We start from the raw sequence: 17520 nt of genomic DNA, 5'->3' as shown, positions 1-17520 counted from the left end.
GCAAACAATAATATAGGGATGATATAGATATACACAGATCATCCCTAGATGACCTTCAATATTAAAATTTAATGTTACACTGTAAAATGCATACTTAACTTTAATATTACTACAGTTGGAAGTTATATGTTCCTGGCTGTTGGTATGCAGTTTGTTTAGTATAATATCATGGTCATGCCAGGATAGGCATCAATGTTGCATAATTAAGAGCCTAGGAAAACCAAGTTGAGTCAAAACATGTCTTGATTATTACAGATTCTCACTATGAGGTCGGTCAAATTGACCAACTTCGTAACCATTTTGTACTCATGCATTTTACAGTATAATATTAAGTTTTAATATTTAAAGTCATGTAGGGATGATCATGTATAGCTGTATCATCCCTATATTCTTGTTTGCATTCTTTTTATCACTGCTATCCCAAAATCATTTTACATTTACAAAATGTTTTTTAATATTTGTTAATTTACAAAATAATGTCATTGTTCAGTCTTTGTTATAAAGGCTAATAGTACTTAGGAGTTTCATTTTACCAAATTATAAAATACACTGCTTTAAAAAAAAAGAGAGAAAGAAAGATGAGCTGAATAATATATATTGACAGAGAAAAGGACCTTTTCACTAGTAGTAAAATTATTTATTGAGTTTCATAACATCTGAATTTATATTTGTATTGTAAGAATGTTTATGGTACAAAATAGAGCTTCAGAATAACTTAAGGTAGCATATTCCCTTTACACAGTGTTATCTAGGTTTTGGTCTTTATAAAAAAAACATCTTCATACTATGCTTTTTGTACGTAAATATACTGAAATAGCTACAAAGACATATTCTGGCACATGTAGTGCAACTTTACCACAAAAGAAATGGATTATGTTACCGATAATTTATACAAACATAACTGAATGCTCATGAAAATGGGTTGAGACTTTAATGGGATGTGAAGAATTAGTGTGAACTAAGGAAAACTGAAAATTAATTCAAGATCAAGTTATGGCACTAATGAGTATGACCTAATTACGACATATGTTACAGTGACATGTTAATGTTCATTTAATAAAAACTAAACCTCTTATCAAGTTTACCTTAGTACACATTATAGATATGTTAATAATGCAAATTTATGCCAACTGCTAAGTCAACAGCATCAACAGATCTGAAGTTATTAGTTAAAATCCACTACGGAAATGTCAATTTTTGGATTTTGAGAAAAATTTGTTTGAAAGTTTAGTGCAAGATTGTCACTTTAAGGGTCTTTGTCTAGTTGTGAAACTTACACCCTTAATATGTTTCTGGGTTCTAATGAGCTCCTGGAGCATAAGTTTAACCTTCCTTGTCATTCTTGGACTCATCAAATCCCTTTTTGACATTTCTTCTTATCTGTCGCTGTTTTACTCCTTTCACAGAAGCTTAATTGTGTGCTTCAGATAACCTCTTCTTGTCTGCATTAGCAAAGAATTTGTTGGTGAAACTTCTGTCAGTAATGTTAAGCAGCTTGAGAACCTTCTTCTTGAACTGTATTCCATCATTGAAAGTACCGACAGCATTAGCAGCAACCCATCTTATACGTTTTGCACAGACAAAGGTGTCCCTGGGGCAACAATTCCATATCACATGATTTAGGGACTTGTTAGCATTCTGAGTAATACAATCTAAGCATTTTGTCAGGAGCTCATCAATAGATAACCTTTCATTACACTCTCTGGTACGGAATGTTTATGTGAATATTCTGAGCTGATGGCCTTAGCTTTTTGGAATTTACACCAAGAATCTTCACCAGTAGGACACAAGTGATGCTGAGGTTTGATGTTGATTGATACTTTATGGTACCAAGTTGCCCAAATTGCATTCCGCATTCCTTCCAGATTGCCTTTGTTCGAGTGTATAGCTCTTCTATACCAGTTCTGGAGACTATCAATAACCTTTATCAGTGAGCCTGCTTTTTACTTTTCAAATCTCTTTTCAGATTTCACAAAGCTGTTCCTAACCTTTTCTGAACATGTCCTACACACACTTTTTTTCTTTACAATTCTGTCTCCCTATGGTCTTGACTCCTTCACTGTATGAAGGGATTTACTGTTGCCATCACTGATGTATGTTGTGTATCTGAGGACTCTTTCTTTCTCAGATCTTTGAAATATCCTCACCATACCTACCAGTTCTACTGAAGGTGCAGAACCATCAAAGTTTGCTAAGCAAATTCTATGATATTCCTCTTTCTTCTTTGCTATCCTATTTTTGTTGGAAAAGCAGGAATGACAGTACCAACTCAGCAGTTCATAGTCTATGAGTTTCCCAGATTTACTTGAAAGAACAGTGACAACACCATGTAAGGAAGAGTAGCCCTTTTCTGCCATGTACCATCACACGTCACAGATGTTTCAGTAATTTTGCCATCTTTTTGCAAATCTTCAGAAGCTTTTTTCAAGCTTTCACTGTCATTCAAAACAGATGTGAAATGCTTGTCCTAAGACTTCTGTGTACTTGGTGGGTTCATGTTTATAACACCACAAAACAATCCTCTGGCAGTCCTACCTTTCCCAATGCATGACATAGCATACACAAATTGCTTGTTAGTAGCAAACGAGTTCTTTCCCACTTTTTTACTTGTATGCCAAACTTCATCATTATAACAGTTCATTCTTTTGCACACAAATTTTAGAGTAGCAGCAAATCTACTTCTATTGGTAATTTCTAAGCTCAACTTTTTCTCACATGAACAGTGACAAAATTCACTTGTTACTTCTGACAGAATGTCCATATCAAGAAATAAGTTAGCATTTTGGATACAATCTTGTGCAATCTCTTCTTTTCTTTTGTGGGATCCCTTCAGAAACATACAAATGTCTAAATTTTCTCTTAGAAGCACTTTGCACCATTGAATAATGCTCAGAAGTTGAAGAACTGGTAATTGCACTATGAGTACTAACAACTTGTGGCAACTCAAGTGGTTCACATATACTGTTACTACACTTACCAGTCTTCTCTTCACTCAACTGTTTATTTCTGGTGAATCTGTTATCATGAAAAGTTTCTCTTCTTTGATTTGTGAGGACCATGCTTTCTGTTCATCCTCAAATATTAAGGATTAACCACAGGAATAAACACTTTTAATGGTAAATTAGACTACAGGAATTAGTAAAAGCACTCTCTTTGTTCAACACAGAGTCTGACCTTTGTGAATGACTCATCAATGAAAAGTTACTGGCACAGTCCATTACGTCAAAGGGGTAGCAAAAATGCGGCATTTTGATAAGCAGAAGGAATAACAGACAAATTGGCTAAAAGTACTTCAGAACAAGGAGAAAAACAATTTTGGATCATGATGAACTGGAATGTAAATAAAGGCATTTAATCCAATTGGCATGGCTATTCTTTACTGCGTGTGACACACGGTTTTAGTATCTTACATTCAGAATTTTATTAAACTACTTTTTGTTTATGTTATACCAATTAGTATAGCATAAAATTCTAGCTAATAATCCATATTTTAATAGTATACAAGTTTTAAGTTCTTGATTCTACAGAGCAATATAAAAAAAAATCCTGAATTACCCCAAGCGTGACACATTTTCTCTAGGTATCTTCTCTATTTTAATGACAAGAGTTGTTACAAATTCATCCAAGCTAGTCATTAACTTTCTCAGAGGAACAATGTTTGTAGTATGAGTGAAATTGACATTTTAACCGTTCAGAACATAATGCTATACAATATGTCATCTGATAGATGAAAACCTTGACTTTCTGTTGGTTATAGGTAATGTATATTTAAACGTAATAGAGAACTATTAACAAATTCTGAAAGAGAGGATGTGACTGGTAGGTGTGGCAGGAGGGGTCTGATTTTTTATTCAATAGTTCTGTAACCAAACAAAATTGAACATTATAAAAATTATGGTTTGTATGAGCAATGATGATTTTATAGAGAGTAAGTTACATTTAATTTCGTACTTTTTTGAGTGGTGGTGAATAAAATAGGGAAGATGACATGACTTTACTCTTCTCTGCTATTATCTGTCTGCTGTTTCTGCTCATCTCACACAATTTATATGTTTTTCACTTAATCAGCTGTTCGCCTTCTAGAAATCTCTATATTTTTGACATCAATGTATTGCATGCGACATTCGATTGTCTCATCATCAATGACTTATAAACACAACTTCCTACAATCATTTACTTTTAACTCTTATTATAACAAAAACTAAACAATAATAAAATATTCACTCACAAAGATAAATTAATCAATAATATCTAAACTAAGCAGTCTTTTATATCATGGCACTTATAGATATGTTTATTTTAATAAAAATATATTTGAAAAAGCTGACATGTTTTTCTGTTGTGCACAAAATATTTGTATACCACTAGCAGTAACATGGTGTTCTCTGGTAAAACTGACTCTAATACAGAAGTGTTAAGTATTGCAGTGATGGAAAGATCAAATATTTTATTTTGAAATGAATAAACTGAACGTAGGCAGCAGGTTTAAAAAATAGCAATGTATTTCTCACACAAACTTGTACTATCAAGATGTGCTGGATTCTTTACCATACACTTTCCAGCTTCTAAGCTTTAGAGTAAGTTATCTGACTGCCAGTGCTAAGAGAAAGACTTCTTCAAACAATAAAGACTGAAGTAATTGTATCTACATCAAACTTCTATTAGATCAAGGGCCTAGTGCAGTATCTCCCCATCCTAAATTACTTACATGAAAATATACTAATGAACTGTATAAATGTATACACACTTTTGTACTCCAATAGGAATTAAAAGTTTCAGTAATGAAATACTTTGAACTCTTCATTTACGAAAAAAAACAACTAATTAACAGAATTTGAAATCTGGTTTGTATTGAAGTGACAAAAATAATAGTCGGGTGACTCATCTTTATGTTTTGAAGTAAATAGTAGACAGCTTTTAAAAGTAAAATTTTTTGTTTTGAAATTACACTTGCATATTTATGATGTGTGTAAACCATACTTCTTAATATAACTAATGACAGTTTTAAAGATTAATTAAGGAATTAAGGGTAATTTACGACAGACTGCATTTTCATTTAACTGCATGTTTTATATAAACTATAAAATAAAAACTACAAAACACATCCAAAAAGTAAAAATTTTTTTACTACTGACATGCAAAAAAAAGTAAAATGCTTTGACTACTAAAACGTTACATCTGTGCTCTATGCTATTATTTCAAAATGATATCATTGTTATTATTATAAGTTGAAGGGATATTTACCTGAAAAGGATGCTTAATTTCTAAAAAATATTCTGTCTGTTTCATTGATATGCTAGTTTCATCTATTGGAGTGTAGTAGAGTAATACGTGGTCAGATGTTTTGTTAGCATTCATTAGACTAGCTGCTTTTACAAATGACATAGAAATTTGAGCACAGAATAAGTTAAAAGACAATTTGAACATATTTAAAGATAAAAGTATTGATACTATCCTGTCAGATTTTATATTCAAGATTACATTGTTCTCCAAAACAGTAGCAAAACTAGTTCTAGAGAATGTGTATGCAGTGGTTTAGCTAGTTTGGTGGCAACTCAAATTTCTTTAGAATTGTAAAGATGTTTTGTCATCATCAGGACAAAACCTTGTCGAAACGTTGTACATTTGCTGTTATATTAAACTTATATTAAAGTTTTTCTTCATTACCCATTCAAGCCATCTCCAACCATTATTAGTTTCAAAGTGGGTTCCTCGTCATCAAATCAGTCATATATTTTGAAATTGTGTTCATTTGGAAGCAGAATTTTGTACCCTAATTTATATATATATATCAAGTAAATATATAATTAAGAATATCTTAAACTTTCTTTTTACTCCTTTTAATAAACTGCATAGTTATCTTTCTATTTTAAATAACTGAAAGCATAATAAAAAGGATATTTAGAGGTTAAGACTTTTAAAATTAAAATTCAAGTAAGAAAGTGTATTAAAACTTCATTTCTTCTGCACCATACAAATTATTCATTACTGTGTGTGCAAATACTACTATTGATTTAATTTAGTATAATTTATGCAATACATCCTTTGTCATTGTAGTTTCTGAATAGAGTAATTATTTTATTTACATCACAGGTTTTACTTAGGGAAACATAGTGGTAGACAACTTACTCTTCAACCTCAGTTAGGCTGGGCAGATTTGAATGCCATTTTTTTTGGTCCTCGAAAAGAAGACTCTGAATCCAGAGATGGACCAGCATCATCTACATCTTCCCCATCTCCAGGACCTTCCTCTACAGGGCGACACTTTGGTCCAAGGAAACACATAATTCAGGTCTCTACGTATCAGATGTGTGTCCTAATGCTTTTCAATATTAGAGATCGACTAAGTTATGATGTAAGTATCTAAGAATGTTTACATTAGGAACACTCAGTGTAACATGAGAAATTTGTCTAATAAATTTGAGATATCTTTTTCATTTAAGAGGAATTAAAATTTATAATGTAATAAGCAGTTAACAACTTGAAGATAAGTGTAAACTGATGAAGAGAAATTTTTTAATTTTTTAGAAATGGTTATGAAAGTATACTTTTTAATAATTAGTTCAGATTTACTTTCTATGCATTTAGTAAATTACTGTTATCTACAGGTAATTGCATACAATTTCTTTTATTCTTTTTTGTCACATGAAGCATAGCAATTTTACTGGTCATTTCGTCGCTGATTCTTGTATGATTATCATTTATGCTGCTGTTTAATACTGTAGTGAAACTTGACGTAGTTTAACAATGAATAGTAGTCATGTTTATTAAACACACATTAGTATGAATTTGGAAAAACAACTAGCACTATTATTCATCACCCAGGTGTATTCAGTAGCCAGAATATTTTGAACAGGGTTTGCACAGTTAATGAAAATCCTGGATAGTTGGGGAATTTTGTAAGAAAAACAAATGTTCTGGAAATCCTGGAAAAATCAGTGTTTTTTTATCAGGAGGTCCTGGAAAGTCCATGAAAATGTAACCCTATCACTTCTTTATTGTTATTGACAACAAACAATCCATACCGATGTATTTATCTCAGATTCAGTAAAAATTATCTCTAGAAAATGGGAAATACACTGATTAGTAGCCGGTGTCATGTGACTAATGACTATTGTTGAAATGATTTTATTAGCATAAATTAATCTCAAGATTTATTTCATGGAAAACTAAGATCATAAAATTGATGTTAAGATAAAGAACATGGATTTTTCAGGATTTTCCTAATTCCATCTTCAGCATAAGCACATTGAAAATATATAACAACATTTTTACCTTAATTTTTTCATCAATTACTGTCTAAAATTTATTAGGAAAAAGAAATTAAAGTTCAAACGGCAACAATATATAAAAGAATAAGTGTCATAAACCTAACTGCCATGCATGAAAATAGCCAAATATTTGCCATCAAAAACAGCCTGTCAGCTTATATCTGATTAGGTCACCCATTATTTGTGCAGTGATCGATCTAGGCCTGAATATTTTGACGGACATTTTAGAGTTACAGTCTTAAGTATTTTGGGTACAATCTTCTGTTTCTAAGGGAAAATCAGGACTCTTTTCTTATACACGTTATTAAAATTATGTTGTCTCTGTGTTCTTATTAGATTTTTTCTTTCAGATCTAAAGTGAATAAATTTCTTAAGAACTGGTTAATAATTATACTTGTAACCATCATACCCTCTGATGACAGATGCACATAAGACAACATCTATAAAATCATTCAGAAGAATTATCGTTTTAGATATTATTTAAATGTGGGTATGTGTTATTGTTAAAAAAAATAACTTACAAGCAAAACACAACATTGAATCATAAAAGTTGAATTGATCCAAAAGGTTTCTAGTTCTTTCAAAAGATCTCTATTAGATGTGATTGCAGTAGTTAACTGAAAAAATGTTTAAAAATAATGGAAATTATTTGTCTGGGAAAACCACAGAATACATAACAGTGTTACTCAGTGAAACAATATCAGAATTATCTTGATAACAATATGAGTATGAATCTTTGCTTTAATTGACTTGGTTATTATGGTGATGTGTTGTGATGTATATTAAGCAGCCATTCAAATACAAGTTGACAATTTGTACAGAGATTAATAATTGAAAATAACAGTTAAAATATAAAGTTTTTTTCTTAAGAAATGTTTTATAACTATCCAGACATTATAAAGATTTCACATTTGAAATTTCAAAATATTCTGATGCTTAGAAGTATTTTTAATCTTAAAATGAAAATTACTTTGCATGATAGATAGGCAAGATGTGAAAAGAAAAAAAGGCATGAGAGAAACATTGCTTTACAAATCTTACAACTTAATAAAACAAAAATGATATTTTGCGTATGAAAGCATTGTAATGTTTACTGATAATCTGCCAAATTTTGTTAACGTTCGCTTACTAATTTAAAAGTTATAGCATGAAAACTATAACAAGCACAAAATGGTTACGAGATCGTCATATTTACCGACCCCGTATTGAAAGAGTTACAAATCCTGAAAGAAATTATGTGACAGGTGGGTGTGGCAGGAGGGTCTGATTTTCTATATGATAGTTTTGTAACCAAACAAAATTGAAGGCAATAAAAATTATGGTTTGTCTGAGCAATGATGATTTTATAGTGAGTAATTTAAGTTAGATTTCGTACTTCCTGGAGGGGTGGTGAAGACAAATTCCTTACCTCTCAAAATTTTCTGGCTTTCTAACTATGCCAAAGAATATAGACTAATAACATGCAAAAAGTAATAATAATAAATAAAGAATAAATATGAAAAACAAGAAATAAATTACTAACCCAATCTTCTTTTTTCTTGCTCTTGATTGTCGAGGACAGTTAAGGCTGATTTTTTTTAGTTATGATAGTGATGCACTTAATAATTTTTATTTAATTAAATAATGCAAATTATATAAGTTTATCATTATAAACTAAAATCTAAAATTGTGGATCTTTTTAAGTTATTTAAGACTAGATTAGGTAAAATATGTGATAATAATAATATAATTAAAATGGTTCATGAGTCACGCACATGAGCAGCTCATGGGTAATGTAACTCGATAGTGTAACGTGAGCTGCATGTGGCCAGTGTGATTCAAAACTTTTAATGGCACGGATAGTAGTTAATCATGGTTCAAAGGGCAATAAAACAATAGAATTTAATTATAAATAGATGTATAATGTTACGAACTTAGAACCACTTAGGATAAACAAATTTAGTTTTATGTTACAATTTGAAGTCATTCTACAAAGAAGAAAAGGGTAATTTAGATTTATTTCGATTTTTTTTTGGTGGTTATGAGGTTGGTCAAATTGACAGATCCTGTTTACAGATAGGGTAGAGAAAATATCCAATAAAATAAAGTTTTAATGAAAGCAAACATTTGAAATGTACTTAGGAGGATTTAGGGATTACACAAAGGAAATTTGAGATTTTTGCTATGAGAAAAAGTACTTTTAATTTTAACATTAAAGTTACTTTGCACACGGACTATTTAAAACAAATACTCGATATATTCATGAACAAATTTTTATTGTACGTGAATAACTTGTAATGTGAACTGAAAGACTGGCAAATTTTGTTAAGATATACACACTATATTAAAGAGAGAGTTAAATAGTACATAGGATGTTTGGATTAAGACAAATGTGCCAGGAAAGTCCAGGATATGTGTCATGATGCACAAGCTTTTTTTGAAGGACCAGCTTCTTCTGGTAAGTTGGTGATTGTAAGGGTTCATAATATTCACAGTAATATGAAACCTGACCATTTTATTCCAAAACTGTTCAACATCAATGTATAAACCATGAAATTCATATCATTAAAGGAAGTAGTGGAAACATTTAACAAACATCAAACTGAATTTTACTTAAACTTATTACTTTAACAAATCACATACGGTTACTATTAGCAGTTCAGCTTTCATATATAGCATAACCTTAATGAATATTTATATCATTATATATGCATATATATGCGTGTGTGTGTTAATTAGCTATATGTTCTTTCCTGCCAAAGCATGTGCAATCACAACCAAATGACAAAGAGTTGATAACCTTGAAAGTGAAAATAATCATATATTTTGGCTTGAATTGGACAAATTAACCAATGTCTGTATACCATGAATGAAAGGAAGCAGTATCTATTGAGTTTGTATCTGCTCTCTTACTTTCATGCTACTGTATTTCATATTTTGACTAGTATTGCAGCACCAATGAAACCACTTTTGTGCAAATACATTTGTTTACATCACATAATACCTTTATCTCCCCAATCCTCTCCTGAAGGATTAACTTTTTCCATGCAAACATCCTTTTCTGCAAATTTCATGAGGTTTTACTGAGTTACATTCCAATTTTAATTAAATTACTTTATTATCATGTTATACAAATAAACTTGGCATAAAACCTTAGGTAATAATCCCAATTTTAATATTATATAAGTTCTAAGTTCTTAATTTTATAAGGTAATATAAAAAAGAAAATCCTTAATTCCCCTAGTATGAGAATTGTGACATTTCATTCTAGGTCTTCCCTCTGAGAAGTGTGGAATGTAATGTAAATTACTCATTATAATATTATTATTGCTTAGGCAAAGCATACGATTTATAACTTTCAATCTTATTTGGTTACAGAGCCTTAAACTGAAAACTCAGACCACTTTTGTCATACCTGCCTATCACATCCTTTCTTTTACAAATTGCCAATAGTTCTCTCTGACATTTATTATGATATTATATTATTTATAACCAGGCAGCCAACATTTCATTTTATCAAATGATGTATTTTATTGCATTGTTTTCTGTCTGTTTCACTTCCAGTTCAAACTTTATTTTCATGGAAACACATCATTGAGCTTAGCTAAAGTTTTAATGACTCTTGTCATGTAGTTAGAAAGCCAGAAAAATTATGATAGTTAAAGGACATTGTCTGCTTTTTGCATGCTATTTTTCTGTGTTCTTAGATGCATTATTTGGTGCTGTAGTACCATTAACATAAAAAGTAAGGTTAAATTTCATCAACAGTCGACAGCAAAAAGAAGACCTAGGAAATTACTATATTTTTTGTTATTCATGTGTTTTCTTTAGTTATTATTATAAACGTAATTAAAATATAAAAATTAGAAACTTATTAGGTTAGATTAGGTAAAATAAAGAAAAATAGTAATAATAATAATAAAACTTTTTCACGAAGTATGCTTGCAAGTATCCTGCGCCTTACATAATTCAATAGGGTAATGTGAGCTACACATTCACCAAGTGATTTACAACTTGTTAAGTGGAATTATTAATTAGACACAGTTCAAAGAGTAATAAAACAGTAAAATGTAAATAGAAACATATTGACCAACCTTGTAGTTAGGATAGAGAAAATAACAGATAAAATATAAAGTTTTACTGAAAAAATAAACATTTGAAATTTATTTAGGAGGTGTTACAGATTATGCAAATAACACAATTTTCAGACGAAGAAAAATATTTTTAATCTTAACTTGAAAATCACTTTGCACTTGGAGCACTTTGACTCCATATATTCAGAAAAAATTTTAGTGAAAATACTTGATTAAAAATTTGATTTTTTGTCTACAAAAGACTAAATGCTTCCTGAAAGCTTGCAAAATTTTGTGAAGGTACACAAAACATATTAGAAGCTATAGTATGGAAACTGTAAATGTCAGTTTAGGGTCACAAACTCTGGCAATTTGATCAAGCCTGTAGTGAGAGTGCTGAAAGGTACAAATGTGAAAAAGCTTTTATGAGCAATGTGATGTTCTTGACATTATTATGAAGTTGAATATTTCGATGTTAGAACACTAGTATTTAATGTTTTTCAAAATCTTATTTCATTCTGATTCTCATTTTGTATGTTGTATCTGGAAATTGTGGCAAATTTTTTTAGTTTTTAACAATATAAATACAAGTCGATTAAATTATTAAGGTAAAAGAATGATTGTTAAATATAAATTATTGATTACTAATCTAGAAAAAAAATCACCAACACCTGAAAAAAGGGTAATTAAAAAAAGGAGCATTTATTATACCAAGTAGTCACATGTTGTAATGAAATATGAATTTTTCTGTTTACTTGTTTATCTCACTTTTATCCTGAAAGCAGTGGCATACATAGCATGTCATGGGCTTCATAGCAAAAGAATAATTTGGGTCCCATTTACTGCTCATTCATGAAATTTAACTTTTGACTACTTAGTTAATTCAGAATTATGGCTATGGTTTAACTAATATATACATACTGTAATCACTAAATCTATATGCATGTGTGTGTTTGTGGGCTGTGTGGTGAGCCAAGGGAACATGGGTCCCATAGTAGTGTTATGGTGGTTTGCATGCCATTGATTGAAAGTATATTAAGTTATATTAAATAACTCTTCTTTTTTTGTTTAGAATAGATTGCTATTTTTCATCAGTATTTTTTGTTTTTGTTGTCTTTATGATTTCTTTAGGAAATGAAGTTTCTTCTTCTTGAGCAAAAATATTTGGAACATTTAGAAAATGGCCATGTGTTAGAAGCATTGCAGTGTCTACGAGGGGAACTCACACCTCTAAAACACAATACATCCCGAGTCCACGAACTTAGTAGGTATGTATAAGAAACATATTTTAGATTGAAATAGCATAATCTACATAGTTTTTTTTAATTTCATGTACACATATGTAGAAATTACTTTCATTTATCTATAAATTTGTATTATCTTAATGCTTAAGATTCTTCATATTTTGGAAATATCTTTGTGTTCAGCCCAACATTTTTCCTTAGAAGTTTTACTAGTAATTATTTTTAGTGCAACTCAGTATATTCTATTTCATAAATAAGAAGCAGATTTGTCTTATAAATATTTTTAAAGATGCATATTTTAAAGGTTGTTATCTTTTGAATTTCAGCTTAGTTATATTATGTACTGCTAGGCTTATATTTATTGGCTTGTGTTCATTACATTATACTTTGTTTTCTGTAGTCTAAATTATTGTTTTAAAACTCTTTTTCCACTGAGCTGGTTCACAGTTGTTGACTTGTGCATAATTTTTTTAGTTACATGATGTGCAGTACAGGTGAAGAATTACGAGGTATGTCTCATTGGGATGGGAAAGGAGTTCTCTCCAGACAGAAACTAATGGAAAAACTGCAAGGTAGATTTTATTGAGGCTTCAGGAAACTCAAACAATTAGCTTTAAACATTGAGATGTAGGCTATAGGATTCTGTTTAATATACATATATTACTATTTGATTTTAGAAGTGAAAATGATGGTTTGGACACAGAAATAAAATTTTTTTTCTTGGGTGAAACTAATTTCACTTAAATATCGCTTCAGTTTATACAGGAAATTTAGTTTCTCCAAATACAATTACACTGTATTAGTTCTGGTTATCAAAACATTTGGACAGTCAAATCAGTCACTCTGGATACAATGGACACTATTAATAGCATGTGTTATTGATCAGTAAATGTAAGGGTGCAAACTAATAAGGTTGGCTTGCAAATGATAAACAAAAAGTAACTGTAAGTACAATAAACTAAAAAGTTTATTATTTTATATGTCATCAATAATTATACAAATTGCATAATCAAAGTGGCAGATTATGTCATTAACTTCACATAGATCATCATTTTGTTCAAAATAAATTAAGTACTTATAGAATACAAAAATGCACGTTGTTGCTTTCTTATTTAAACAAACATGATCTTTTAATGATGCTGATATTTCAAATTATTTTATTTTGGGGACACTGTGACTTGGCATGACTGTAGCATAAGTCACTTTGATGACCTTACTATATCTGCTACAGCTTATAAGTACACCCTTACTGTGAAAGTTGTGCTCAGAAAAATTGTTGTAAACCATTACCAACTACTTGTGCAGGTGTTTTTAGTCAATAATTATCACCTCATTTCCTATTGTGATCAACCCTTACTGGACTGAAGTATCCTTAGGAAGTGCATGTTTGTTATGAAACATCTGTTCACATTTTAAACACAAACATATGAATTATTGATTAAATTTCCCATTGGGAAGATTTGTGTACATGAAAAATAATCCAGACTATTAATGCCTGAACTGATGAAGGTTCATTTAACTAACGTTTTTTACATTTGTGGCTAAGTTTAAAATGGTTAACTCTTTTAATTATATTTTCCCTAATTATATTTCAAATTTTGTTTGGCTTGTGTGATGAGTCAGTTATCATCAAAGTAACATTCTACAAGTTATATGCAAGAGTGGTTAGATCTGTGGTCAGACATGCATTATATACTATATATACAGTATAAAAATATTGTAAACAAACTAATCTAGTTTTGTACAAAAATGAACTTTACTTTATATCAGTCTCTTTCTACAATTTTCAAACTGACATAAACTACAGTAACATTGTTATCTTCTAATCAAAGAACATTAGCTATGTAGAACTAACAATTAACCACATAATTAATCTAACTTTTTGGTATATTGGTCTAAATAGGAGTATGCAATGTCATGAAACAAAAATAATATCATGATTTTCAGTGCATTGTTTCATCAATTGGATACGCTTGCTGTTAAATATTTTTGTTTTTGTAATCACTATAATATCTCTTGAGGTTTAGGTTAGTCCTAAGTCCATATAATAAGCTTACAGTGAGAAATAATATTTTAATACAAAACATTTAAGAAATGAAAAATAATGAAAATGATATATAATTATATATAACATTATAACCAATTATTTTAAAGATGCTAATTATAAAAGAAGATGTGGAGTATAACATACATGATGTTATCATTAAATTTTGTTCAAAGTAAGCTATGTGCATAAATCAGAACAAAAAATCAACCCATAAGGAGTAACTAGGAGTATGCAGTGGCATAAAATAAAAAGTTATTTTGATTAAAATATATTGTTTGATCATTTGGATATATTTTCTGTAGAAAGGTGGACAAAAATGTGTTATACACTCTTGTCATATTCCTGTACCTCTAAGATTTATATATTAAGTTGTTTTTTTATCCTTTTACACAAATTATGTGCATTTCAAATTAGATACGAGTTTGTTTGTAAGTTTACATTTTCTTAACAACTTTATTAAACAAAAACTAAATTGTTTGTGTTTGCTAAGTTTTGTTATTATCAAGTCAAACATGTTTACAATATAAACATAGTAACCAAAATAGATAAATCTCAAAGTTTAGGTCATCAGAGAATCTAGACATTGACACGTTTGTAACTGTAGGTAAGAAACAATATGTGGTACAACACAAGAGATGAAAGATGCCATGATGCAGCTGTACACAAGAGTTTTAGTCTTTTATATGTTATCCAAAAGTTTATTTGCATCAGGCCTGTATTAGTACATTGTTAGGTAAAGTATATAACAACTTGTAGTTCTTAGGTAGTGAAGAAACTGGAAGTTGTGATTAATTGTGCTTAATTTATTTTCTCTTTGATATTTACATTTGTTTTGTAGTGTTAACAAGAATTAAAATGATGTGTAATTCAATGTTTATACTTGTATTTGTTTTCTACTGTGAACAAAACGTGGAATGCTCTGTAATGTGATGTTTATCTTGTATTTGTTTCCTAATGTTAACAAGAAGTGGAACATTCCGTAATGCAATGTTGATACTTGCATTTTTTCTTCCAGTTTATCTTCCAGCAACTGTGATGTTACCTCCAAGGAGACTGCAAACTCTCCTCTCCCAAGCTCTTGAGTTGCAAAAAGATCACTGTCTTTATCACAATACAAAATCTACTCATAGTCTGGAAAATGAATCATTGCTCATTGACCACATGTGTACTAAGTAAGCTTGAAGTTTAATTGCTTACTTGTGCAGTATGTATTTTATTCAGTTACTTAACACTTCTTATTTTGACCTGAAAGTGGAGTTTTCTCAGATACATATATATATACTAAGAGGATAATTACACAGGCCTGTGATGGATTGTCTTGAAATTTTTACATGTTTCATAGTAATTCCTGTACACTGAATTCAAAAATGATATCCATTTTTCTTCATCATGTACAGATTTTTCCCTAAATGTCATATGTACTTTTACATAAATGAATCATTTTCATTAAAATTGGGTCATATTTTGTTGTGCTTAAAATGTTGACAATCGCTGGCTATAGATTTCTCTAGACCGATTACGACATGAGAGTCTTATTGATCATTCTAGAACCCACGAGAGACACACTGCTAGTATAAAGTGGTTAACAGGCTGCACGACATGCCATTTCTGGATAGTATTTGTGTTTGTGCGTGCACTTTGTTTTTCTTTTCAATATTATTTATTCATTGCAATGGCAACAAGAAGTTGTGTAAATTACCCAAACATATTCTATTATATTTGTTGTAAAGAAACAAAGGCAAAACATTACAGAATTCATCAACAAAGTATATTATGCATATTTTGGAATGAAACTTCAAGACCTGGACAATTCATGGGCTCCGCACAAAGTTTGCACCATTTGTATCGAAGAGTTGAGATAATAGACTAAAGGTAAGAAAAAAGTCTTTGCCTTTTAGAATTCCAATGGTCTGTCTGGCGGGAGCCTAGAAACCATGAAGATGACTGATATTTTTGCTTATGTAATGTACAAGGCTACAACACTCAAAATAAAGAGGAAATTTCTTATCTGATCTTTCAGTCTACTATAAGACCTGTTGCTTGTGGATCTGATGTACCTATTCCGTCAAATGCTCTTGATACAGTTTCATCTGATTCTGAATCTGATGTCAATAGAAATTATGATAGGGATTGTTTTTAACCTGAAAAATCTAGTGAATCACAACTTTTCACATAAGGTGAACTTAATGATTTGGTGAGAGATTTGGGCCTTCCAAAGGATTCTTCAGAGATTTTGGGGTAGAAACTTTGGGCTAAGAACTTACTTTCTCCAGAGACATTATTTTACTGGTACAGAAATCGTGAGAAAGAGTTTATACATATTTTTTGCAAGAAGGTTCACTGGTTTATTGCAACAATTTTGCTGAATTAATACCAATGCTTAGAGCTGCAGTCTATGAACCAAATGAATGGTGATTGTTCATTGATTCCTCCAAATGAAGTATAAAAGGTAAGAATGGTAAAATATATGCATCTGTTCCTATTGCTCGTTCGGTTCACTTGAAGGAAATGTACGAAAATCTCTAACTTTTTCTTCATAAGGCCAAATACAAAAAACATGGTTGACTATTTTGTGGAGACTTAAAAGTCCTTTATATGTTGTTGGGTCAACAATGTGGTTATACAAAGTTTCCATATTTTTTGTGTGAATGGGACAGTAGAGCACGAAATCAGCTCTGGATAAAGAAGAAATGGCTATACAAAGTCAGCCTGATACCAGGATTGAAAAATATTGAATGTTAAAGTTTGGCTGACACAAAAAAAAGTCCTATTACCTCCACTTTACATAAAACTGGGTTTCATGAAGCAGTCTGTAAGGACCTTAGACAAAGATGGCGATTGTTTCAAATACCTATGTGGGCAATTCCTAGCTCTTTCAGAAGCAAAACTTAAAGAAGGGATTTTTG

The 17520-nt window shown here is 30.5% G+C and overlaps 1 protein-coding gene across 4 annotated transcripts in view; it reads left to right on the top strand.

The window, feature by feature from the left end:
* The window catches only part of LOC106467186 (WD repeat-containing protein 26-like), an 85662-nt gene that overhangs the window by 20605 nt on the left and 47537 nt on the right, over nucleotides 1-17520 (top strand). For all 4 annotated transcript variants that reach the window (XR_002612374.1, XR_002612373.1, XM_022395314.1 and 1 more), the window contains exons 4-6: nucleotides 12455-12591; nucleotides 13042-13139; nucleotides 15630-15786. Coding sequence is in view for 2 of the 4 variants with exons in the window: in XM_022395314.1 (XP_022251022.1) it covers nucleotides 12455-12591; nucleotides 13042-13139; nucleotides 15630-15786 (392 nt within the window). In the remaining 2 variants the exon portion in view is untranslated. The remainder of the gene's footprint in view (nucleotides 1-12454; nucleotides 12592-13041; nucleotides 13140-15629; nucleotides 15787-17520) is intronic.

The sequence above is a fragment of the Limulus polyphemus genome, unplaced genomic scaffold (genome assembly GCF_000517525.1).
Source record: "Limulus polyphemus unplaced genomic scaffold, Limulus_polyphemus-2.1.2 Scaffold2521, whole genome shotgun sequence".
NCBI classification, from domain to species: Eukaryota; Metazoa; Arthropoda; class Merostomata; order Xiphosura; family Limulidae; genus Limulus; species Limulus polyphemus.
The sequence above is the reverse complement of the archived record's forward strand: the minus strand, read 5'-3'. Positions and strand labels throughout refer to the sequence as shown.